General features: G+C 40.9%; 1 protein-coding gene across 2 annotated transcripts in view; it reads right to left on the bottom strand.

The window, feature by feature from the left end:
* Nucleotides 1-792: 792 nt before the first annotated feature.
* The window catches only part of ipo11 (importin 11), a 61625-nt gene continuing 35244 nt past the window's right edge, over nt 793-27173 (bottom strand). For both annotated transcript variants that reach the window (XM_057031982.1, XM_057031981.1), the window contains 9 exons: nt 25830-25906; nt 20230-20309; nt 20062-20142; nt 18698-18793; nt 18372-18485; nt 17160-17281; nt 14353-14448; nt 12857-12941; nt 793-2476 (listed from right to left, as the gene is read on the bottom strand). In XM_057031982.1, the coding sequence (XP_056887962.1) occupies nt 2312-2476; nt 12857-12941; nt 14353-14448; nt 17160-17281; nt 18372-18485; nt 18698-18793; nt 20062-20142; nt 20230-20309; nt 25830-25906 (916 nt within the window). In that variant the 3' untranslated portion in view covers nt 793-2311. The remainder of the gene's footprint in view (nt 2477-12856; nt 12942-14352; nt 14449-17159; nt 17282-18371; nt 18486-18697; nt 18794-20061; nt 20143-20229; nt 20310-25829; nt 25907-27173) is intronic.

Here is a 27173-nt window from a genome sequence, read left to right as displayed (position 1 = left end):
ACCTTGAATACCAGGATCAGCATCTCCTGGCAGCTGGGCCGTGTAATGATTTCACATATACCGTCAGACTTTAATTACAGGCTCCGCTGGGGCGAAAGTGCCCCTCACCCACCCACCGCCGCTGATGCATCGCTGCTCAGGAAGACAATTAGTATGACAGCGGAGGAAAGTAAGGGGCCGATCGATCAGTACGGGTAAATCAATGGTACTGATGCGAGCGGGAACGACACGAAGGGATGTACAACTGTGAGCAAAGAGCCGCAGGAGTGTCAAAAGGTGGTTTGGGGGGGATTCAATTTAGCCTGTTGAGGTTTTAGCACGGCCTCATTGGGGTTCCAGGCTGCGGCCGGAAACTTTGACTCATGTCAGGGCACATTCATCACACACATTTAGAGGTAGATTTAAAGATGAATTACCTGCTGTTTCCTGAGGCGCTGGCGGAGGACGACTCAGCCTTCGGGATAACTTCAAGCAAAACGGGAAATCATTTCTTGTTTAGCACAGCAGTCCAGAGATCCAGAAGTTTCAACGGAACACAAAACCTCTCTGTGATGCCGCTAAATTTCAAAAAGATGCATCTTTCGCTGATGAACTCACCGCGGTTCATCTGAAGTTGTTCCATCATCTTATTGGTGATGTTCATCTGAGCATTTGCACATCTTTCTGAGAATAACTGTGCTGTAACTCCATTCACCAAAACAAGATTTATGCTCCAGAATAACCTGGGTTAGCTCACAGAAAATGAACCAAAACTGAACCTAAACTCTTGAAACAGATTTGACAGAATCTGAATTGTTGGGTAATTACTGCACTTTATTGGAAGCTTTGGAAAACACAAGGAATATTTCCCATCTAAACATAAGCAAAGAAAACTGAAAACCGCTCTAATGTTGTGTTCTACCATCAATAACACAACAGGATTACTCTACTACTCAAATGTTAAGAAATAAAGATAAGAGCTAAGGTCGTTTGAGTTTCAGGGACAGGTAAGGCTGAACGCATAAGGCCGTGATTGTGACCGCTACTCATATCCGTCACAGTGTCAACGGAGCCAGTGTCGGCTTTATTTCCTTCGCAGAGCTCTGATAAATCAGGCAAGAGCAGAGAAATCCGCTTTGACCCACACGCTGGAGGAGAATTCACTGTAAAGGCAGGGCGACTCAAAGAAATCAGGGCGCGGTAACAGGTCAAACACAAACGCCTTTCAGAAATGCTGATGGGACACAACTATTGAGACAATGTTGAGAGGCCACAACGCCGCACAATCTACCACTGTGCGCCACTGTGCGACGGCTCAACGGAAAAAAACAAAAAGCTGGCAGTGCGACTTCTGACAGGATGGATCGAATCAAACGGAAAGACAGAAAATAAGAGCGTCACCGGCCGCTTCACCGCCGCCCCCCCCCTCCCCTCCCGCCGTGTAAATGATGTGAGGAACAGGTAAACACGTGAAACTGTTTTTGGTTATTAAAGTGCTCCGACACCCCATCAATTAGCAGCAGCAGCATGTGGTTATTTATATATATATATATATATACACACGACGACATGGTTCAATCATCTGTTTAAAAATCGCTCCAAAAACCCGCCAAAAATACAGGAAAGAACATGTCCCCACCCTCTCAGTAGTTACTTCAACTGGATTCTCTTTGTCACATTTTTTTAAAAAAAGGAGCAAACGACTTCAAATAAAAACAAAGTAAAAAGCAAAACACCATCATGCAGCATATCATCCACACAGTTCTTCACATACATACATACAAAATTACATGTCCTTTTTTTGTCTCTTTTGAAGAATAGATTCTGTAAACACTGCTTTAGGTCCTTTAGGCATGGGTCGTCCATATCTCTGCTACAATCTGTAAGTTCTTATTTAGTAGAAAATATCCAGAGACTCCGGCTCTGGCACTTGCAGAGTTTGTTTTTTTTTTCTTTAAACTTCTTAACTCCAACCCCCATTTTACTTGAAAACCGTCTGCCCAATCTGCCACCCATCCACGCTGAGATCACAGAAAGAGAAGATAGTGGAAGAACGGAGCGAGCGCTTGACTGTAAGTCATCGTGCTCAATAGACAGGAAGGGGTTTTTAAACACAGATCCTCCTGTGATAAAACAAAGGAAACACATAAAACAGACATGGGATGGAGGCTAATAACAGGAGACCAGGCTAGACCAGAAATATAGATAAGGCAGAATTTAGAAGGGTTTCATGAAGGAGTCCACACTCTGGGCACTTTAAAACTTTTTAGTACATGTTCAAAAATGGGGCTGGGTAGGGAACACTGGATAAAGATGTCTGAGGAGATGTGATTCAGAACCCCTGGAGGAACTCCCGGAGCTGCCTGACAAGCTCTGTGTCCACGAGCTCCATCAGGGCGCCGAAGCCTGGGTCTCCCATCAGGGTCTGCTGCGCCTTCAGCTTCTCGTAGACAAACTGATGGAGGGAAACGGCGTGCACCGGGTCCTCCAGGGCCAGCTGCAGCCGCACCGAGAAGAAAAAGAGAGAAGACGACATTTCACAACTCATTCGAGGTGCAGGAAAAAAATACCTGGGAATTTCTGAGTCATTGTTTATTTTCAGGCAGATATTTGATTGCTTCTCCATTTACAGGTTTCAGGTTGTGCAAATTCCAGCTTTGGTTGAATGAGTGAGAATCCAAAACTTGCCACTTGCACGCCAGCAACAAAAATGTTGATTTAAAAGATGGGGGGTGAACGAGGAGGGAAGAACAAGGAGTGAAATTACGTGATTGCGACTTCTGCTGATGAATAATTCCATGAACTCTTGGATTTTATGTAAATATCCTGATAGTTCAGCACGTGGGCAATACAAGAGGACAACCGTGAGCTGTCCATGTGAAGACATCATCATCTTTGCTGCGTTCTTCATGGAAAAGTGCCAATTTCTCCTCCTCTCATTCGATAGAAACTTGCTTTCATTAGCAAGTATAACTGACATGACACTAATTTACCAGCCACTATTCCTGCTTATTCACTTTTGAGTGCCTATTTAACCCTCCAAGTTGAAAAAGCACTCTTGTTTGTATTTTTATTAAGAAGGGTAAAAGTTAAAGAGAAAGTCAACTGTCTGCCTCTGATGGAACCTTTTTCACAAGAACGAAGACACTTGGAGCAGATATTTGTCATTCCATCAAAGGCAGGCGCAGAAATTACTCAGTTGATTTGCAGCTCTTGTTCATGGAAAGAGGGAACATAAAGCAAGCTGTCTGTAAAAGGTGAACTAGGACAGATGTAAATGAGAATTTCTCTGAGAAATCAAACTGGTTCTCTGGGGAAAAACAAGGGAAGAGACAACAAACACATTAGCATGAAAGCTTTCTGAGCCTGCACCATTACAAATAAATTAAAGGGGTTGATACGCGCAATCAAAGCTCTGCTCTTTAGATTATGTCCACCTTTTAAAATAATTTGTTGTCCTACAGCAGCTTATTTTGCTTCAAACTCCCCATTTTTCATCATAATTCCCACGATCTCAGTTTGGTACTGGAGCTTTTCTATTTCTATTATGTTTCAACCTCCATCCCTTTGGAAATCCAGAGGCAGAGCAGAAGGCAAAGAGTGTTTTTGGTTACATTTGTGGGGGTACTGGTTACAAGGTGGAGGGGGAATAAGTGGAAAGAAGCCATCAAGACAGCCCAAATGGCAACAAAGCAAAGAGAGAATAACAAAACTGAGATGACGTTGCGCAGACTAAAGAAAAACAACAATCAGCTGAACCATAAAGCTCGGAGTAGAGGAGGGGAATGGCAGGAGTGGGTGCCACTGAGGGGGGCCCAAACAGCTCTCATGCCTTCTAGGCTTCGTTTATGCTTCCAGCCTTAATGCTACATTCAGACAAACAGAACCATCAGTGAGAAATCCTCCCTTCATTCCTCCAGACATCCAAAGACCAGTCAACTATGTGTGGCGCTGTTACAGATATGATCCCTGTATCTGGTAAAAGGATCGATCGATTCACCAGTACTTCAACTGAACGACACTGAGACCTGCCGCTCCAATGCGTGGATATCAAGGTTACCGTGGTGCCTATTCAACTGGGTCTCCGGTGTCATAGAACAAATACCACGACACCAGGAGAGGGGAGGCCACTCAATTAACCTTGCTGAGGATCTGATGCACGGCAGGATGGAAAGAGAAATGCATACATTTTACAACTGCATACTGGTGAACCATTTGAGGGATGTCCAGATGTCCAGATGAATACTGCTCCTGGAGCACATTCAGGTTTTTATAAACACTAAGCCCATCAATGTTGTGGACACATGAAGAAGAAGAAGATAATCTCTGGCTTCCAGGCATTCAAAATGATTCTGAGTGTCAGCAACATTTGCACTGAATGAGAAATAAGAAATCGATTTGAGGCATCGGACATTGGCTACAAGATCAGCTATTACCAAAGAGTAAGCTTCTGGAGCGCTGACCAAGAGATCAGCAGCTGGTGTCCCTCTGCTGGGTTTGGCGCCAGCCTGGTTCGCTGCCAGCCAAGGAGAATTTGATGTCCCCAATCCTAAACGCCAGCACTTCTGTTGCTCGGGTAACTATGAGGTGAGCTTCTCTGTGAGACTGCTGATGTCCCCAGGGTTCTCCTCCTCCTGTATAAACCAGAAGGCCTGATCACCTACATCGGTACTAACGGACCTTCCTCTCAAAGTTCTCCACAATGGACACTGGTAAACCTGCCTGAAGTTCAGACACCTGAGGGACAAACAAAGCCTTTCAGTAATCATCACGATGATTTGGCTCAAAGCATCCCGGTACCTTCAGGTGTTTAATCTGGTGTTCTTCTGAGAAGCAATCTAAAGTCTTCCTTCTTAAACCAAAGCCTAAAGCACAATTGTGGCCTGTGAATGTGCAGGGAAAGTAGAAGTTCAGCCAAATTAAACACAAAACTTCAAATGGAACGAAACCTCAAGTGAAAATTAAGATACAGGTACTAAATAATTCACTGAAGGACCACATGGAACAAAGATGGAAGATGGGGAGGAAACATGGCACGGCGGGTTTCAGAAAGATCAGAAATGTGATGAGAGGAATAGGTAATGGGAGAGTGACATGCCCCCTGCTGTGGCTGACTGGTAGAGAAGCACTGGGCTTCATGCCTGGAGAGAGACAGAGATAAATGACAGGCAGGATGATGAAGAAGAAAGAGGGATAAATCTAATGACAACGTAGGGAATTCTGAATTGGGTAAACTCATAAAATCACAGCTTCTCATAATGATGCTAATCTGTAACATACCTAAAAATTACAAATTAAATCAGTACATAAACAGGAATCGCTGCAGTTATTAATTTTAAAACGCCCAAAATAGATCAGCCAAATCTTGGCAAATGGTGCATGGATAATATACAATGGCTACATTCTGCTAAAGTCATTTGGCAAGTTAGCACAACACATTTTTCCCCTGCTTTTTGCTCACAGGTCATTTAGCACCATCTGTTTTGAGCTTTTACAGTTTTAGCCTTGCTTTTGACAGTGTAAAAAAAAACAGATTGTGAGGAGGACGTGGTCCAATAAGCGGTGGACAGTGATCCCACGGCTTCATGCCCCAGATTAAAAGGACTAATCTCTGCTCTGCTCATATGTGAGTGCAATATTGTAAAACGGCCCTGAGTAAGTAGCATAAATTAGGTTGATTATACAGATAATGACCCGGCGTGGTTGAGTAGAGAGTGTTGTTTCCTGTGTGTCAAAAGTGCAGATGGTGTTAAAGGGATTACTTCAGAATTACAAGACCACGTGTTTGTTATACGATATGAAGTACTGTTAACATAGATTGAGTTAAACGAGCTAACAGATGTGGGATGCTCTTCATTTGCCCTTCAAGGTCATAATCTTTTCATCAACGTGCATAAAGAAAACTTAAAAATCATAATCAAAAAGCCAAAAACCACAGATCAAAGTTCAGCACTTCAGACGGAAAGATTTATGTTGCTACCCGAGGTTACGCAAGTTTCCAAATTTATGCCAGAATAATTGTAAAATGTAGCCCAGAATCTCGATTTACCTCAAGGCTTTCTACTTAATTATTTGCGAGCTCAGCCTATCAATGCAAAATGGCCTGAGAAAATAGATTGAGTACATTAGTGGCAAAGTTTGTAATTGGCCATGGTGTAATTTTCTCTCTTCAGCGTAGGGGCTGTGAGAATGTGCCTGCTGCTTTGCCTCAAATTAAACATTCTTAATTAATGTTATTGCTGTAGTTCAGGCGTTCCTTTGGGTGGAACCGTGCGGCTCCCCAGAGAGTGGTTTGTGTACCTTAAAGACAATCTTGTCACTACAGGACACCAGAGACTCAAACATGCTGGAGAGCAGCAAAAGCAGCTCCGACAACCATGTTGGATGGTGCATCCGGGCTTCCATAGCAACATCTAAACTTGACCAGAATGAAAACCAAAGAGCAAGAGAATCACCTCTTTATTGTCTAAAACCAACTCGGTAACTTAGAGTGAACCTTAGAGTGCCAAACATCTTCCTGGTGAGGTGCAGAGCCTCCAAAATGAGCCTGAATGTTTAAGCTCCTCCCCCTGTGTTGTTGATAATTGGCTTATTTTGAGCTTCGCCTCTTCACACAGGAGTGTGTTTGCCTGATGCTGGAGTGGGCATCCTCCTGCTGATGCTGCACCAGTCCATCAGGGCCTTTCATACTTCACACTCATGCATGAATAAACACAGTCATACATCAGTAACACTCCTGTGGCACCAACACTGTCCAGCAGACCCAAGGCCTAAATATGCATATACTGTATAAAGACTCAGCATCCACACCATTAGGCACATCTGCTCCTGTGGAGACATATATATTTACAGATATAAATGGAGCATAGCAAAGAAAAAAGTGTCTAAATTTAACTATCGCATATAATCTGACTAATAGTATACCAAGATTAAGCATAATCCATTGTTTTTCAATGTTCTATAGCATAAAACCCTGATCTTGAGACATTAAACAACAGTTGTCACAGGCATCAACCACATACCAAAATGCACCGTCATGAAGCCACTTCTGTGTAAAAACAGAGGGGGAGCGTTTTGATTAAATACCCCCCTGAGAACGTGGCGTGGGTTTGTGGCTTTTGCGATGTGCTGGCACTGAGCTGCTCAACACAATCAAGCTCCGTCACTGACTTTGTTCGGAGTACTGATGACAAATGGAACAGTCTTAAATGTGAGGAGGCTGGTAGGAGGCAGTTCTAAGGACCGAAAGCCAACAATATGTACAGTGCATGCTAATCAAACCTTGATTAGAGGCCACAGCAGCAGAATCAATAGTATAACTCTATAAATCACAAATACAACTCAGTAACTACATAGAAAAATCAAAAGTTCTGCCCATATTATGTAACAATAGAACATTGAAAAGAAAATAATCACAACTATATCAAATGACAAAAGTGAGTCTTCTACATCATAAAATCGATCACAGCAGCAACAAAGGACGTCCGTAAACTCGTTCCTGGATGGACCCATCTATCGCCGCCTCCTCTGATCTCTGGAGTCAGTGGGCGGATTAGAGCTCGATTATGGTGATATTCATTATTAAATGAGCCAGGAAAAAAATTCTAATGCCCTGATCACTGTTGCGGTGCAGAGTTTAAAAGCGAGAGCCCTAAAGCTGTCACAAGGGTGCCTGCTGCTTACATGCAAGGCACAGAATATGGAAAAAAAAGAGAGAAAACATGGAAAACATGAAAATCTGCTGGGAGCAAAGACCACCATAAATATGTGAGTGTGTGATGATGAAAAGTGCATAAGGCTCACTAAGCCTGGAAGCACAGGATCACAGCAATGGCTGCATTAACATTACAAAACCTCAATTGTAATACCACATGAAATAAAATGAGTCCTAAGAATTTACAAAAATCACAGGTTTTCAGACAATATTGCTGATTATAAGCACTAATATTCCCAGACCTGGACTCTGCTGTCAGTATGTAAACACCCAGTACTGCAGCTCAGGATGGCGGTTTAACCGCGTGTCCAAGATCTTTACAGCACTCTCTGAATGTGTTGGAGCCACATACAGAGATAGTAGTTTGCAAATGGAAGCCCCTGCACTGATATGAACAGACGAGCAGCATCTCTAGTGTCATTCCCTGGCCACAGGCTTGCGTAAGCTAGTCTGAGGTATTTGCTGACATGCTGCGCCAAAGCTCTGTAAAGCGCTGCACGACCATATTAATCCCAAGGACGAGGCTTCCTGAACCCAACGCTGCTGATATTTCAGCCTCCACATCTAATCGTTCGCTACAGCACAGGGTGCTACATCACCTCATCAGCTCTGCTGATCAGCATTTATAGTGAGTGCTGACTTAAATATTTTAACCTCATTAATAGCCAATACAAATCAGCAGTATTAGGCTGGCTGCATTGCAATTGCTTCAGATGGCCAAAAATGGTAGTAGAATCAAGGCTCTTGACTTCAGGTCTCAAGATTGCTGCAATATTTCCTCAATGCAGCAGCTAAAAAACAGAGAAAAATACATGATTGTATCATAGGCCTTCTAAAACAACTACAAATCTGAAGTTATGACCCTGAAAATGCCTTGAAGGGGCAAATAGCTGAAACTAGGGCTTCCCTTTTATGCATGAAAGTCTGAGGAAGCAGCAATATAAGAGAGACAAGACTTTTATTACTTTTCTAAATTCAGTGGAAAAGCATAAGGAAACTGTTTTATTTTCCAGTGGGGAGGCTGTAGAGAGGACTGTTTTACATAATCTGCAAATCACTTTTTGCATGCGAGGTTTAACTATGTAGCATTATTAGCAAAGATGCTCTCTGTTGTGTTGTTCAGGAGAGTGAGGAGCGTTATTCCCCATGGTCAATATTCTGTTTAGCCAGCCATCACTCCTGGTTATCTCTTGTCTCTTTCTCAGCCATTGTTGGGTTTGGTTCTCTCTTTTTTTAAACTTCAGTTTAAACTGCTCAAGGTGTGAACACTTGGCTGGAAACAGCAGTGGCGCTTCAACATGAATAACGTTGCCTTTGTCTAACAAAGGGATGTTAATAACATTAGATGGGCCTTCAGTTATAACGGCCACATTTAGCACTTTGCAAAATAATGTTGGAAACCGTCCTTTCATGCAAACCATGCAAATAAAATCTCCCAATGTCCCAATGTGTGTGTGTGTGTGTGTGTGTGTGTGTGTGTGTGTTGCGTAGAGGGGGTTGGCTGGTCTAACTCTGACTGACGCAGATAACAGTGAGTGAGAAGCTTTGCTGAGGCAAAGGAAACACTTTGCAAAGTGTAAATATTGCTTTAATCATATTGCGCTATTGTGATGGAAAAGGTTAAACTGTGGTGCTGCTCAGCCTTTAATGTTCTAAATAAATTATATTTAAAACCTGAGGATTTAACTGTCAGGTCTGGACTTCTTTTTATTGAATGCAGTGCGTGTATTATTTCAATCTAATATTGAATACCTGCTGTCAGAAACGTTTAGGTTCCGACATTACAAATGAGATACTTCTCTAAACTTCATCGTCACATTCAAAACAATAGTGCTCTGGAAGCTCTCGTGGGCAAATGGCTATAAAGCTGAGAAGTAACCCAGGTTGCAACTTGATAGCCTTCTGTGCCTCTGGCAGCATAAAGGTGAATATTTCTTTCCTGTGCATCAAAACAACACAGTAGGAGAGGTCTGCTGTACAGAAAAAACAAATTATGTCGACAATGATGGTCTCCTTGAGCCTTGGAGCAATAATAAAGCCAAAGTGGCTAGTCTTAATTGCTGTGACTCGCTTCGTCCCGGAGTGGATTGATAAGACATTGAAACTCATTTTCAACCCAGACAGAGCTCAGTCTTATCCCAGGAGTTGGTCTTATTGTTCAACAAAATACAAAAAAAGCCCCAAAACCTCAAGGACAAAACAATTTCATGCTTAATCACCAATTCATCAAAGCATTAAAATGCATTTGCCATTGGCTAATAATGTAACGGCATAATTTTCAATAATTTCTTATCTTAAACAGCAAAATATGATTTAGTAGAAAGGCTGTTAAAGAGGAAATCAATCATGTGGTTGCTCTGCAAAATGAAAATGAAAAAAGAAGGCACAGACTAATTAATAAATGCTGCAAAAATGTTCTCCAGCTGAACTGTTAATCTTCTGCATTAGCTGAGCTGCCATTTCAAAAGAACATATAATCAGAAAGGAATATCAACCAAAGAACTGAAATGCCGTCAAATTAAAGACGGCATTTGTATGTAGTCAACGTCTTTATCGCTGATTACCAACTAAAAGTGGAATGGATAACTCGGTTATTAATGATCCAAACGTTGTTTTCATGTTAGAGGAGCGACTGGAAGCAACTGACGCGACACATCACAAGAACCAGCCAATGTTTGACCCTTGTCAACAGAAAAAATGTATAGCTTGGCTGTGTCCCCACAGCAAAGTGGACAGCCTGGCGTCATTAGTAACCAGTAGCAGAGTCTTTGATGTGGCCAATCCATCTTCTTGTTTGATAGGACTGGCCTTGGAGATGAAGCGCACAAATCAAATGATGTATTATGCGTGAAGGTCTCAGACACAGCATCGGTTAGCCTCTACTAATAGCAAGAAACACAGATCAAAAATGAACCCGAGGTTTAATGATGCCAGGCTCTCAACTTATAGGTTACCTATAAAACAAGATGAAGGGCTTGGTGTGGCAGAAGCTCTTGACTGCTCCAGAGTCCTTTTTATTCAAAAAGAACCAACCAAGCATCTCCACAAACATTAATAATCTTGGCTCCAGAGAAAATTAAACTCATGTAAATTAACTGTCCAACAGTGCGGCTCAGTCAAGCATGAAGAGCTGACCTGCTGTGGCTTCATGAGACATTTAACAAGCGTTTTACCTGCACGTCATCTGGTGAGGAGAATATCTGCGAGGGAAACGCCGGAGTTTCCTCCCTCATTAACTTTCACCTCAAACTGAAACCTGTTTCACATGGGCACACCTGTCTCACGGATGCATGCATGTCCCTCAAGCACGCTTTAGAGAGGACGGTTTCCTCTATTCCCTGGAGCAAGAGCCAGGGTCTGGACCGAGGTGATAAGAGCACTGAGATCCTTCCCAGCAAATGAATCCTCTACGACTGCAGGTGTTGCGTTTTTCCCCTGGTTATAGCAGAAAGTCAGCAGCTGCCGCTGCAAAATCTACCGCAAGGAACTCTTCCTGGAGATTTTAAACAAAGTTCTGTCTTGGGGACCAGAGGAACAATCTTTCTTACAAGAGGAACTTTTCATTTGAATGTTGTAGCCCATTCTTCAATATGTACTTTGAACCAGGAACTAACATTAAGATGAGGGATGCTGTGTGGTTGCAGGCATATACAAGACTCAGGAAACCATTTTAAAAGGCTTTAACAGGCTGTAAAATTGATGAGTTGCAGCAAATCTTTAAATTCAGAGGGCCGCTGTGCGCCATTCGCCTGTCTTCCCTCACAGGGTAAACAGACTTCAGGCAACGGTATGGGGAGCTCCAGTTTTCATGGCGCCATGGATGAAGAGAAAAGCTGGGTAAATTATTAGATTTCATTCCCAAAATGAAACGGAGTATTACAGTAATGATGCTCCAATCTTATGGGAAAAGAGTGTGGTAGGTAACAACATGCTGTGATTCCCCAAAAACAACATCTGTTGTCCATTCAGCAAAATGACAACAGCTGTCGCTCCTGATAGCACAAACAACATATGCACATATGTGGGATACAGACGTAATATTACAGCAAAGGAGCCAAATAGATGCCAAAACACGTGTGAGGTTTGTGAGTCATAAAGAATTAGTGCAATCAAAGAAATCGAGCGGGAAAAAAACAAATGTAGCTGCAAGAATCTGCTACAACCACCGAGCTCTGTGTCTACAAACAGTCTGTGCTCGTCATCTGTGAGGACATAGGCTCATGTGGCGTGAGGGGACGGTGAAGACCGCACCACCCATTCTGGAAGCACACAGCGAAACCAATACGAACCCAGAAAACTAGAACACGCGATGCCATTCTAAAGCTGAAAGAAGGTGAAAAAAGATATTTCAGAGTTGCTGAAGTTGGCAAACACAGCACCTCTAGGGTGACAGATCCCTGTGTACCTATCACTTCCCCTTTCATTTCTAACAAGTGAGAATTAATGTCTAAACCACAGCCGTCGCTCCAAACTGGGTAAATGGGGGAACAACATAGAACTTTTGAGAGAAGCAAAAAAAAAACAAAAAATAAGAAGACTGAGAACTATACAAAGTAATGGATGTCTTTTTAGAGCGGTAAATATGTGCACTTTCAAACATAAAATACTCCCTTCGTTGAGGATTTGGGGAAAAGACTTTTTGAATCAACACCGCATCAAATTTAAAGTTGCCGTACATATTTTATCAGAACTACCACGATACGCAGAACATAAACTTTCACAGCTATAATTATGCCTCTTCATAAGGATTGTATATTCCAGCGCACCTTTTCCCTGGCAGACTACCGCCCCTTTCTGGGTGACATTTATAGGCACTCAACAACTTCCATCTTATCTTAAAGTGATGTGACGCATTCTAAGATGCCTCAATCCTGCAGCTATATTTTAAAGTAATTATGCTGAGCACTAGATGAAAATCTATTGCAGCCGCTGAAGCCGAAAGGTGTCTATAATTTATCAGAGGTGTCTATTATCTCTGGGCTTGACAGAGATATACCTTTGCTTATTTTTGGGGAGGGTTTTAATCTTGTTTCTTGGCTGCCAAACGGCATAAAGGCTATAGCAGGGTGCCATTTCTGTCATCAAAAGACGGAAAGAGGCACTCTGCAGTGCAGAAATAAACACCTCTGCCTGCAAAATGATTTTAGTGTGTGTGTGTCTGACCAGTTTCTTCCTCTTGTCTTGCTCAGTCGGTGGCTCTTCATCGTCACTTAACTTCGGTTCTTCAAAATGGCTCATCAGCATGCAGCTGCAAGCACAATAATGTTCGAGTCAATATTAATAAACACACACAAAACTGCACAGTAGCAGGCAATTTCAGAACAGTCCCAGGCAGACATAAAAAGGATGAACCCTGTGGCAATGTTCATATTGGTTTTACAACATGCAGAGAGAATTACCTTTGAGTTAAATCCAAAGCCTCAATATATATATATACATTTCCCTTTACACCCTTTGTTCTTGTAATACCTTGTTCTTTTCATAACTTCATCCATCAGAATTTATGACAATTTGGAAAGAAACTAACAAAACTGGACTCTAACTCTAAATCTAACAAACTAGTATTGAAAGTGACAAATGAACAGTAATATAACAGAGAGAACAGCAGTACTTTAGAAAATAAATCTTATTAAAGTGTGCAAAACTGGAAAAAAGTCTTTCAACTTTAATGTTGCTTGGATTCTTTAATACATGGGCGATATATCAACACCTGATTCTGCACCGCCCAAGAGGTTTAACCAAAAAAACTGACGGCTAGAGTCCCATAATGTATACGAACCAGATTGAAGTTGCTGCTGGCCGAGCAATTGTATCTTTTTTTCTTAACCAATAAACATAAATAATATATTCAATGGTTGTTTATTGCTGTACTATTATAGCATTAATTATTAATGTTATGAACTTTATATCTAGCTTCTTGAGTGGGACTGCAGAGAATGGTATACTGCATACTGCCTGGTCAGGGAGCATTGGCTGCACAATACTTTTCACAAATCATTATGGGATACATGCAAAATAATATGCACAATGGGATAACCTGAGGGCACCAAATAGGGTCCAGAAATCCCAACTTAACATTCAGACAGTGGTGATTTTTGAGTAAACACACTCAACACTGGTATAGGGGTTTTTTTTGTCCAAAATCAAGAACAGCAGGAACAGAACTCACATGGAATGAAGTCAGTTTCTTAAAACCTTTGCACATAAATGACTCTGAATTTCACACATTTTTGAAGCCAAGTGTGTGTCTCCACAAAGAGAGTGCTTGTTTGGATCAACATTGGCTGAAAAAAGCGCTACAGGGACTAAGAGAAGGCGGGGAGACGATTAAGATTTGCAGTAGGGGAAATGTAATTACTGTCTCCATCCACAGCCAGCAAGTGTTTTATGGCCGGAGGCAATTATATTTCAACAGAAATATGTCCTATCCAACTCTCCTACTTGGACTCTTTTAGCACACTGTCACGCTGAATGAATAAAGAATCGCTTATATTATTATTTCATTTAAAGACCTCAAAGCTTGTTGATGAATATGAGCTGCTAAAACTCAGTGACAGTGGCTGGTTTAAGTCATTGCAAAACAATTATTAATATTTTCATTATTTATTCACAACACAGAACTCTATGATATTTAATGTTTGGAAACTTTATTTCCTTACTCTTTGTATGTGCCGGTGTCAGGGTCTTCAGTCATTACGTCATGTAGCGCCTCCACACAAATGTTGATGATGCCACAGAACTTGTCCTGGATGACACTGACAACAGAACACAGGATCGGTATTCATTAACAGACATGCCTACGATAGGTTAATAGATCAATAGCTAAATAGATCACAAACATCTTATGGTAAATCTTGGCCTTTCGGAGTGATAAATTACCTGTCCAATCCAAAAAAGAAAGAGAAACTACCCAGAGAAAGAATATTTTTCTCATCCATCACCTCACCTGTCAGGATTTGTGTGTTTATCTGTGTGTAACAGATTTAATACCAAAGAGTGAGAAAAGTTCAAATGAAATAATCTGTAGTTGTAAATGTATATAATGTAAATCACACACTCGGGTCACTGTTTCTGTCACTGGTCCCCACCACAATACATCTGAAGTAAAACAAAAAGAATCTTGCCACAAAGGCAGTTGTCTTTTAAGAGGCAAGATACAGCCAATTTCACACTTAATAACTCTGTAATGAGGGGTCCGTAAAGGTTTGGACAGAGGTAGAGATGCTTTAACTTTCCTCTCCCGTCTTCAGTGACAAAACTTGCTGTGCTGATGTTGTGATCATGACTAAGTTGGGCCCTAAAGACAAAAAAACTCTGCGATTCTGTAATCAGACTATAAACCAGCAAAAGTCCTTAACTAGTGTGCCAGATCCACTGAAGTACAGGCATGCAAACATGTGTGATGGTAATAACCGATTAATTATTAAAGTCATTATTTGAACAACCTTCGCAGTTTTCCCCATGTCAATCAGAATAAAAGAAACAAGAGTAAAAAGCCCCAATGAAGCTGTATGTGTTGGTATTGATGCAACAAAACCTCTGTTGCCTCTGTGTGGGTCATTAGACTCCAGGCAGTGCAGCACAGGATCACAGAGCATTAATAAAGAAATGAAAAGCCAGTGTGTGTCAGTCACATAGCCAGCCTGTAATTTAAACACGCCTTGTTATGACTGAGGGAAACTGGCAACATGATGAAATGCTCAAACGACAACAGCGGAACTAATAATGACTGGAAACAGCCAAACACTGCTGTCATAAGTTGCAAATCTGTATGTGAGAAGCTGCCATAGCCTCAGAATGTAGCTAAATCCTAAACTGAAGTGAAAGTGAGGATGGATCAACAATATTAGATTATATATATCAATATTTCATCTATAACAGAATTTTCTACTTAAAAGGCTGACAAACTCAACAATGAGGTAATGCTTCAGTGTTTCACAGGTTGTATACCGACTCATCTTCGTACATGTTTGGCATGTTATTACGTTTTATTATTACGTTTTCTCTTGGTTAGTTCGAACAGTTCTTTGCACAACTTATATTTAGGAGTATAACACCCACCCCCCACCACCAAAGAGCACTTAAGAGATTTTCCTGAAATAGATAATAATGGGTAGCCATAGCAACGAATAGCTGGAGGAATTACATTAAATGATCCATTATCAAGCATTTAAACATGTGTCAGTTATAGTTCTATTCAGCCCAACAGCTTTCGAGTGATTACATTGTAATTACTGCCTGCTGCTTTGTGCTTGCCACTCAAAAGGACCCAAGTAGAAAAATGATCTGAATGCTGGCAGGCTGCCTCTACTAAAACTAGTTTCTGTAACAAAGCCCTCATCAGAGACGTCACTCCCATCAGCCTCCGCCATGACGGGGTGAAAGCTGCAAACAGTTTTTAGGGTGTATGCAAACTAGAAATTAAGGTGCGCTAACCGATTTATGGTGTAAACCAGGTGTACAGTATAGTCTTCCGAGGTCATTTTCAAAAATCTAATCATCGAAGAGTGCCGAAGCAGAACCCACTACATGATAAATCCAGATTAACTGCGACAGGTAATCAGTACTTTTAATGAAGGATATTTGTTTGCTTCGAGGAACTAAAATCGTGATAAAACAAACTGTATGAACAGCAGATTTAGACAAGAAACATTTGCATATTGATTTGATTTGTAAAGGTCACGACTCTCGTTGCATATTTAAACAGACACTTTTGCAAACGCAAAAGTGTCTGTGGTGATGAAAAGGCAGAATAAAGGGGCCTGATGACTACAGCAGTCTTTTGTAGAAAGGACCTCGTGGCTGTGCATGTAAAGTACATTACTGACATTTGTAACCCCAGAGTGTCTAAGTTTTTAAAAGAAACAAAGAGAAGATATTTAAGTGTTCAAGCAGTTAAACTCAAATCAAAAGGTTTTAACAGGAATGACATATATGTCAACGGTTGAAACTGTATGTACCAGCACTCTGCAAATTAAACCCAGCTTAATCAGAACACTGGTCTACATTAAATAGAATAACATATTATGAAATCATACAAAAAAAAACTCAAATCCTGGAACTCTCTAAGAAACAATCAAGTAAATGTCTTGCTGTGTTCTACGATGCTAAAAACCCAAAGCTGTAGCGAACGTCTTAGTCTATGTGGAGGAATGCAAATACAGCTTCAAAAGTGTTAAAAACAGCCACTCTTGTACAGTGAGGAGGGATTTCAAGCAGTGGCTGCCCTTTGAAGCGGGTCTAAAAGAGGAATTTAAAAACTCTGATGCTTTCCTGATTCACTTTCTGAGGACACTTGAGCTGACAGTGGGGGTCAGAGTTTGAAGTGCCTTCAATCAGCTTCAGCTGATGGCCGCGCTACCTTCTGAGCAACACGCGCAAACAAGCGGGAGAAAAATCGGATAGTACATCATCAAAAACCTTAAATAAAACAGAATCTGAACTGCGGGAATGAACGTGCTCTCACCTGTTGTCAGACGGTAGGAGGGAAAGCAAGGCGAGCGCTGACAGCTTTCTCCTCTCAGGCTGAGTAATGTTGTCCATGCGGTCCACCCACATTTCTATCACGCTGCCCAACAACTGGTCCATCTGATGAGATGTCATGGGTGATGTGGAGAAGAGATGGATAGTAAGAGGAGTTGTGATTATTTTTTTTTGGGGGGGGGGGGGGGGGGGGGGGTGTGTCTTCATCAGAATTCACAATAGCAAGACACATCTAGTGCTGAGTATTATTCCCAAGAAGTCTACTGTGAGAAAACCCTCACACCTTAGCTCATAGTCAATGGTCATAATGAAATCTCTTGAGAAGCTTGTCCTGGCTGACCTGAGCTGACAGGTCTATGCCTTTCACGGATCCTTGTGAATTGCCTTGGTTGAGGGGAGTGCAGTCATTTAAAAAAAAAAGTATTTCTCCTGTTATTACGGCTCATCGGGTGGTGTTGTCCTTCTTGAGGGCAAAATGGAGGAAGAAATTACAACAAGGTGATGTTCAAGAAGGCCTTTCAAAGATTTATCTTCCAGAGACCCTGTGAGAGATCTTTACACATCCTCTATCAGGGAAACGTGGCTTTGTTTTTTTTACTCTGCTTTCCTGGCAAACAGCATTCGTACTGATGTAAAACCGAAAAACGAAGCAACACGCTGATCATAATAATTGGCTGTGTGACTGGTATGAAGCAGCACGCATTCTCAAAACACAAACAGACCAAATCCAGTTGGGCGATTCCCAAATAAGCAAGAAGACGTAACACCACACGTAACACCAGCCTCGAGTAAAGACAGACGTACAGCTGGATAATATAAAACCCAGATGACGTTTGATTAAATGGTCTGTTAACCATAAAAGTTAATGGTGTCAGAGACAACTCAAATTACAGTGTAGCAATTTTATATAAATGCAAAGAAATGAACAAGAATAATGACTTATTCATCCCTTTGCTTTCTCTTCAATAATCACCAAAGGTAATACAATGGTACTGGAGCCTTTCATTAATCCAAATTGTGTTAGAAATAGCAAAATAAATGACAAAGACTTCACTTTGAAAATTTCAAATATTATACCATTTTGATTTCTTCTCATTCAGAATAAGCCAAGTCACCTTTCAAAGGGATCTTTGTAGCTCTCGCTCTCAGTTTTCAAAGTGATCAGACAGGAAATAGAGACAGAGGAGAGACTCACCTCCTGGTTACACTCAGATGCCATCTGAGTGAGCAGGGATGAAAAGAAAGTGGAGTTCTGAAGCAGAACCCGGCCCATAATTCCCAGGTAGGTGGACATCACCACAGGATATCGCTGCGGGCACACAATGTGAGGAACCACACAATTATATAACTTCAATTACACTGAACAGCCAATAGATGTCATTATCTTCTCTCCATATAATTACGATATCGTAGAGAAGAATAAACTGTAAGAATAGACTGGACAATTATCGGTGGCATTTAATCATTTGTGTTTTAATATATCCAGTTCAGATCAAGCTGAGATGTTCCGGTTAAACTCACCTCCCCGTCTACAATACCTCTGAAGACAGCAGGGAGCAGAGGCTGAAACATGTGGGCTCCCAGCACAGGGCTAACCTTCAGAGCTATTTCCACAACCTGCAAGCACATGAGATGCATGTTAAGGCACAATTCACACAGATGAAGAACTGGCTACAGCAGCCAAAAAGTCTCAATCAATACAAGACCTACATTGTGAGGTGAAAATCAGAACTCCTTAAAATTAAATCAATAAACTTTCCCCACTAAGGTAATCTGGATGAGTTCTCTTTGAACCGTAAAAAGTCCAGCTGCCTGTGAAAATGAGTGTTCAAGTGGGACGAATGATCTTAATTTTTTAGACAACTGTGACGATAAAGAAGATGCAAAGCCAGAGCTCGAGTTAAGTCTCAGCACAAATGTTCTATACTGCAAATAACAAGAAGGAATAAAAACACACAGGACTTAATCAAACCCTCAGCTCATTTAAACACCCTTTTTAAAAAAATAAAAGAATCAAAACGAATGTGAGAATTTGCAGCTGTTTTATCTGCTCTTCCCAGAGTGGTGAGCGGCTGTTTCACTGTTGTGTAGGTTGTCAGGGTTGTTGTTTATCAGCTCTCATTTCACAGAACTGGGGATTAGCGCAGCCAGATGTGCTGTAATGCCACTAATCTTTCTGTGGTAGAAGCTCTTATGTCTATTCCATCCAGCATATACAAAACAACTGAACAGGGACACAGGAAGACAATTTTCCTCTTTTAACCATCACAACAGATTTGGAAACAAGAGTATCACATTAGCTGTTTAGCAATAATAGTCATTTTAACCTTGCTCCCAAATTACACAGGCACAAATGGAAAATTCACCAACAAGCTGTGCCGTGGGCAGCTGCCAGGGTCCCTCCTGCACTAGTGAATGATGTGTTTACTACTGTTTTTGCACGTGATTAACAGAGATGTCAATTCATGTGAAAGATGTCAGCATTCGCCCTAACAGTAGCAATACCTTATCACAGAGACAGCAAAAGCATGAGTGGCCTATACGGAAGCGTGGAACTTGGAAGTACGTGGAAGTACACATTGTGGACAGAGAAAACCAGTGGTTTGAGAGAGGGGGGGGGTAAAGAAACTCTTTGTTAAATTGAAACATCCGACTCTAAAAAGCAGATGGTGGCCTTGGGCACAACTATCTGCCCATCGCAGTGCAGCCAGTCACAGCTTCAAGAGACAATCCGAACTTTGCTTAAAAACTTCTGACTCAAATCAGTTAATCACTGAAGAAGCTTTTGGGTTGAAAGATGAATAAAAGTCCAGGAGTAAGAGTAATAATAATAATACAGTATAATAGGGTGTTATTTTGACTGTGATATTCACTTTAGACAGTACCTTCAGAACTTGGACCTGCCCCTCGTTTGTGATGTCTTTTAGCAAATCACAGAAGGAGCGACACAAAGACTCGGCATAGTTCTGTGGGGGGGGGGCAAAAGATATATTTACATAACCAACAGAAAAAGGGGAAAATTATACACAATTTCAATAATTTGAGTGTCTCACCTGTAGGAAATCTGTGGCGGACAAGTATAAATAGGCATTAACAATCTGAAAGCAGGTGCGCAGGTTTTCGGAGCTTAACTCTGGAACAGAAAAAACAATGAAAATCTTTACTACAAGTAAAAATATAAGCAAAAAGAAGTGGAAACAAGCCTTAAAGGGAACAAGTTTAGGCATACTGGCACTAATCAATATCATGTGAAAGTGAAGAGTGATGCCATCTGTCTGCAGTACATACATATAAAACCTGCAAGTAGAATGCTAAGTAATAATTCTAAGTTCATATAAACACATTTCAGGGCACCAGTGGTGGGTCAGTGAGTCCAGGAGGATCCAAGAAGGAAGGCACGCCAAGACTTCTGTGTAATTTTCTAACATTGCGTTATTTTTAAGTGTTGTGAATTGAGACATGTTGGATTCATGATGACCTGAAGTCCACTGAATAGCATGAGGAAGATCAATCAGGGACAGTGGAGCAAAGTGCTATGGACAAATGCCACCTGGAGCTGGATCTCACTACTATACCTACACATTATTTCTCAGTCCTGCTCGGTGTGTAATTCCCTGCTGCTGCCTGTGAGATCAGTGGCTAACAGAGTTAATTCAGCAGCTGTACTGCCAGCTGTGGCCTCTTCCAGACCTGGACCTCTCGAAACCCTGACATCCGTGGTATTATTTTCTCGTACAAAGAACAAAGCTCTATGAGATTCTTGACAACAAAAGATTCCACAGGGTAGCAGAACCACCCGGATATTTTAGATTTGACCACGGTGTGCATTTGAATTCTCACAGTGAGCCTGCCAGGCTGAGACCAATGACCTGCTTCACCAATGGGACCTGGAAATGTTTGTTTTCACTTTGGTGATACCTGCTCTAATTTGAGCTGTTGAATAAAGTTGCTTTTACCCCATAAGGTAAGAGGAAGTGGTTTAGTTAGGCATTCAAAATACACTACATGATGGTACTCCTCTTAATACACAGCTAACAGGCTGTTCACATGCACACTCAGCATTTTATTAATAGTCATAGAGCACTAGTCATGAAATGTGACAAACTGAGGTTAGGCTGCTGTATGCAAAGAGGTTTGGACCCGATACATCTTTCAACATCTCTTTCCATCACTGATGCAAATGAACAAAATGGCCATGTGTTCTTTTAGCAATGAAAACACTGCCAAAACGGCACTCCAAATGCTTCATGAAAATACATTTCACGATGTTACAATTATCCTTACAGCTTTTCTACTAACCGGTAGAGCTGGGAGGTACATTTTCTGAAGCTCGACATCTGCAGCAATATAACAACATGACAAATTACAGCCTTGTGGGTGTTACAGGATTACTACAAGGTGTTATGAGTGACCTTTTGTTCTTTATAGCTCATCTCCCATCTAAAAAAAAAGGAAATACAGCACATAGGAAAAGGATAGATAAGAACCTCATATGCTCAAGTTACCAACCCCCTCTGATGAATTAATTCAATAAGAATTTAAATGACTTAACTAAGCATTGTGTAAGGCTGTGTAATTAAACATATTAAATTTGGGATGAAGATATATCATGACACGTCATATTGCCTTGCATTTAAAAAATGTTCAGAATGCAATACTAACTAGGATCATTTCTTGAAGTTCCGCCCGAAAATCTCCAGCATTGTTGAGTATTTATCTAAAATAGAAACGTGCTGATACCGTACTTTCTTTAGGTGTCAGTCAGGGTTGATAAAAGTTTACCAATTACATGTAGTGTGGAAAAAAAGCATGGTGATACATGGTGTGTTGTTCAGAACATTTAATTCTAAAGAGCATTTGCGGAGACTTACTGAAACATGGGATTGTAATACACCCAGAAATATTTGATGATATTCGTTTAAGGGTGTATTCCAACAGTCCATCCAGCTGCTACAGCTTTATCCCTTCGTGGGGGTCGTGGAGGGGCCTGAGCCTATCTCAGCTGCATCCAGGCAACAGGCAGAGTACAACCTGGATAAGTCGCCAGCTCACGTAGAGGACAAACAACAGTTCACATTCACAATTTAGAGTTGCCAATTCACCTATCAACAAACGTCTTTTGGTTGCAGGAGGAAGCCAAAGCGCCAGCCAAAGCACCTCCATCACTTTCTGACGATAATCACCGACATGCCAACATGAAAAACTTTCCTTCCGCTCTATCACATTGTCAACGCAACATATTTAGCTGAAATATGTCCCAGTTTGGGGAATAGTGGCATTGAGACAGGACGCAGCAAGAGTGCAACAATTTAACCACGGCAAGGTCCTTGACATTCTAATTAGGGATTTTGCTGCTCCAGTTTAGCAGTGATGGAGCAGGGCTCTTTATCAGGCAGCCCAGGCCATGCACCTGGCAAGCTGTGACAGCAAACAGAGCCAGACTCTCAATGCCCCGCGTCCCCTCTTAAGCTCTCCTCATACTAAATAAATGTTGTCGTGAAAAGCAGCCAAAGAGGATGACAGGCTAGCATTTGATGACAAAAGGCAACTGGCAAGTAATAAAAACTTTCTCCAAATTAAATACTTGGCAACTGATGTAAACAAATGCATGAGAGCTAAATTTGAATATGTATCTGCTGTAGTTGTGCTTTTAAAAAGCGGGGAAATGTATTGCTAATAGCATATTAATTACATTCAATGTTACTAAGGACCATGAGGATAACATGTTATATCAGTATGAAAGAGAAGGAAGACAACAAAATATTCGTGAGAAAACAGATGGTGAAAAATTCCAAAATAAGGAGGTGTGTTAATAGGTTCATTCAAGAACACTTGTCCAAGTTTTTTTTTTTTTTTTTTTTTAAAAAGACATGAAACAGCAGTTAAATTATAACTAAACAACTGTAATATGTCCTCAGTCACATCAATGTTTGCTTTCAAATCTGTTTCTGGGGAACTGTCTGTTGATTATATCTTTGCTTTACTCTGTCACACAGTGGACTATAATGTCTCCACCTGTAAAGCCAAAAATAAACTTATTACTTTGGTAATAAAATAGGAAACAGAATCGGCCTATTTTCCATGGTGGCATGCAGACCATGAGTGTATGAGCACACTACAATGTGTTATTAGTAAATTATTTAACAAAGATTTGTAATAATTTATGTTAAGTTGGGAATATTCTCCATCAGTTGTGGACTGATGACTATTTATTGTCACCTATTTTTTAACAAATAAACTCAGACAGCCTGGGACTTCTATGTAACCCACCATTGTAAACCTTCACTGTAAACCAGTAGATATTCCCATTAGCACGCCCCGAACGACTATGTGCTATGTATTCCATAGGTACGTCTTTGTGCTTCCACGAGTAAACCAGTCACATAAAATCTCCTGGTGAGGGACCACCAGATGTGTAAAGCACACCCGCGCTACATTAAGGCAATTGATCTTGGAACCGCATCTCCGGCTGTAGCGGCCGAGACCTTCACCAAATTTACGGTGACAGCATGATGAACGACCATAAACATGGTGACCCGTTTGTTTGTGAAATGGGGGCGATGCCATGAATCAACAACGTAACTGACAGTTTAATGGGAGGCAACCTGACCAACATAACCCGTCCTCTAGCAGAAACACAAAACACATAGAACAGGGACTGAGGTGTAGAGCTTAAACTTAACAAAAGCATCAACTTAGCAAATATATTTTAAAAAAATGCTCAACATAAAGATAACCCATAACTTTTCAATGGTGAGGTCTGTTTTACAGGTCTCCAAAAGAGCAGGAAACAGTATAATGCTGTCAGTATCACAGGTGTGGAAGATCTTTGTACAGCCTGTTAATTAATCATGTTTTCTGATTACTGTAACGACCTGCAGATTCATACAGTACGATACTAAAGCACCATTCACCTGTTGTCGGTATAAAAGAAGAATTACAGGGGAGCCAACAGAGATGCTAAAGAACTGCGTAAAGCTGTCTCAAAAGGTAATAAACTAAAACATTACTAAAAATATTTAGTGTCAATAGCAATAATGGCAGTAAAAAGGGTATAGCCAAGTGACCCTTCTTTGAAAGCATCAGATGATCCACCAAAGATCTACAATAACCTCCCGCTTGATAGCGAAGCCTCCCAATGGCTGAGCCGTGGAAGCAGACGTGTGATGCATGCACTGGGGAACTGGCTCAGTTGGGGCAATCAATGTTCCATTAAGAGAAGGATGTGTAAAGTATACTCTCAGGATTTGTCAATAGGATTTAATTAGTCCCCCTTCATGACTTCCTCATTCCACTGAAATAATAATAGTCAGTTGAGACGCAGGCAATGTAGTGAGCAATAGCCTGAAAAACTTGGGTGACACCTCCAATAAGTCATGGGTCAGACTACATGATGCTGAATTACATTTAAGGAGCAAGTAGTTCAGCAAACTATCTTCAAAATGTCACAGTAGTGAACTATCCTCTTATATCATTTAATGGGATTTTTTAGGCAATTCAGCTGCCCAAGTGGTCCTGAATGACGCCAACCAACCTGGACTGTGTAGAGTTAATAACATTTTCTATTATCAGTTAACTGTTACATTCAAACTGCAAGGAGAGAAAGAGGAATCCATTTTATTCAACTGCCCAGATCAAAACACCGCCCATCAACATGTATCATTTTTAGCCGCTGCTTCCTGCTTATTTTTCAAAAACCTTCCCCTTGCTTTTTTAATTCTCTCCTCCCCATCCAATAAAACATTTAATCTCTGCCAAGAATTCTACCGCTACACTGTAAACAACTGCTATAATGTGATACAGCATTTTATGGCGTCAAAAGGGCTGCAAGTTGTGTTGGTCCAAATCAATACTCTTCAGTATCACACTGAAGGCCACACGCGCACGCACACACAACACACACCTTTGTACACTACTTAACACATTCCAATTCTCCAGGCCTGTGATAAATCATCTGGCCAGGTCCATTCAATCTGCCACCACTCACAGTTATCTACAGTTGCAGGTCCGAATGCTTGGAAGCTACTGCAAAGCCATATGATCATTGCATAGAATATAGAGGAAAACCTATGAAATTTAAGGTTGTCTCCATGGATTGCATCAATTTTATCTTGTGTATGCCCAGATTTCTTTTTTGAGTTTAAAAACATTTGATCCTTTAGAGGTAGATTTTCTCTCTCTCTCATTGAAATGCAAATACCCTGTTGATGTCATATCTTACCACAACAACTCCTTCTGATACACCAGATGGTAATCGGTCACAAGATAAACACTGCTTTAAATGCTCACCATATCGAGACAACAGAGGCAGAATACATCCATTTTTAGGGACTTGATGGGATTTGAACTGACAATTTTTACATCCAGTCCAAGTCATGGAATAAGTTGTAATTTGGGGTGATTAAATGGAGAAGTAATCTTATCAGAGCTAAAAGTCTTAATCCATAAAATGCTTTTATGGTTTCATTAAGACAAAATATGCCAACTCATCAGTTAAACATAGTGGAGGCAAAAATGGAGCAAAGCCGTTTGCTAATGATGCGAATTCTGTGATAAATAAGGTGAATTTGGAACTGCGGCAAAATCTGTGTCACAATTCTCACAGAATTTAGAGGAAAAAACATAACCATGCACACAATTCATACAAATTTACCTAACAAAGCTGACATGTTCTGGAAAATTCGGAGCAGCTCGGGGGTGATGGCTGGGCTGTTCTCCAAAGTCACCAACCTGGAAGATGATAGGAAGAGAGGGGAGGAAAAGAATAAATGGGAAAAGCAAAACCAGAAAATATAAATTGGTGGAAGCAGTGACCAAAGAAATAATAATAATAAAAACAATGTGGACAAAAAGGGTTTTAAAGCATCCAAGACATAACATGTGGGGAAAAAAGGGGCATTAAAGTTAAAGTTCTGAAAATACAGGGAAATATTATATAAATATTTGGAGTTTAGTATCCAGTCAATGGCACCAGTGCCTCCTGGAAATTGTGGAGAGTAAAAACAACACATCGTAATCAAGGTTACTAAAATTACACCAGTTTTAAAATTGGAAAATCCTTTGAAGCTTATAAGAAATGCTCAGCAGATGGAAAAACCAAAACAAGGAAATGAGACCTGAATGACTGATAAATATGCATAAAAAATAAGAAAAAAGCAAAATAGAGATTGAGACACAGAAGCAGAGACAGTGGAGAGAGAATGACTTTGTAAATATAACCAGATGTTTAGGGCACTGCTGTTAATCTGGTATGGATACAAATGTGACGGGGAAAATAGGCGTGTGGCCTTGGATGACAGGCAAACTTGTATATTATTAGCTGGTAGAAAAGTAAGATGAAGAGGAAGACTCTTGAGATAGCTTTAAGTGACATGCACCCAAAAAAACAACATAAAATGCAAGCTCACATCAATTTCCAAGCGCTTCATCTCCCTTCCAGTGACTCTCAGAATAAAACTTCAGAATACACCCCTTTACCGCTACTTTTCTGCAGAGTCTGGCTTCTAAAAATATTCTCAAAGGATGTTATGCTGATGAGTGATGTGGCAAAAGAAGAATAGGAGCGGTAGAGCGACAGAAATAAGGAGAAAAGAATGTAATAAAGACGACTATGAAGTGTGGGTGTATGTCAGAGTGATCTGAAGTGTGAGGGTGGAAATTAGATCAGCCGGCGTTGCCAGAAGGCACAGGTACATCTCAAAAATTAGAATATCATGAAAAAATGGAATATTTTTTTTACTTAATTTAAAAAGTGAAATCCACATATTCAATAGAATCATTACACACAAGAGTGAAATAGGTCACGATTTTATTTCTTGACACTTTGTGGCTTACAGATAATGAAACCCCAAAAAATCAGTGACTTGGAAAAGGTTAAAGTCACGGTGTCACATCCTAATAAACGAGTTAACCCAAAACCTGCAAAGGTTTCCTGCGTATTTAAACGGTCTCAGTCTGGGTCAGGTGCCAGGTCAGCTCCTGGTGTTGGTCCACTGCG

The sequence above is a fragment of the Takifugu flavidus genome, chromosome 5, assembly GCF_003711565.1.
Source record: "Takifugu flavidus isolate HTHZ2018 chromosome 5, ASM371156v2, whole genome shotgun sequence".
In the NCBI taxonomy this organism is placed as follows: Eukaryota; Metazoa; Chordata; class Actinopteri; order Tetraodontiformes; family Tetraodontidae; genus Takifugu; species Takifugu flavidus.
The sequence above is the reverse complement of the archived record's forward strand: the minus strand, read 5'-3'. Positions and strand labels throughout refer to the sequence as shown.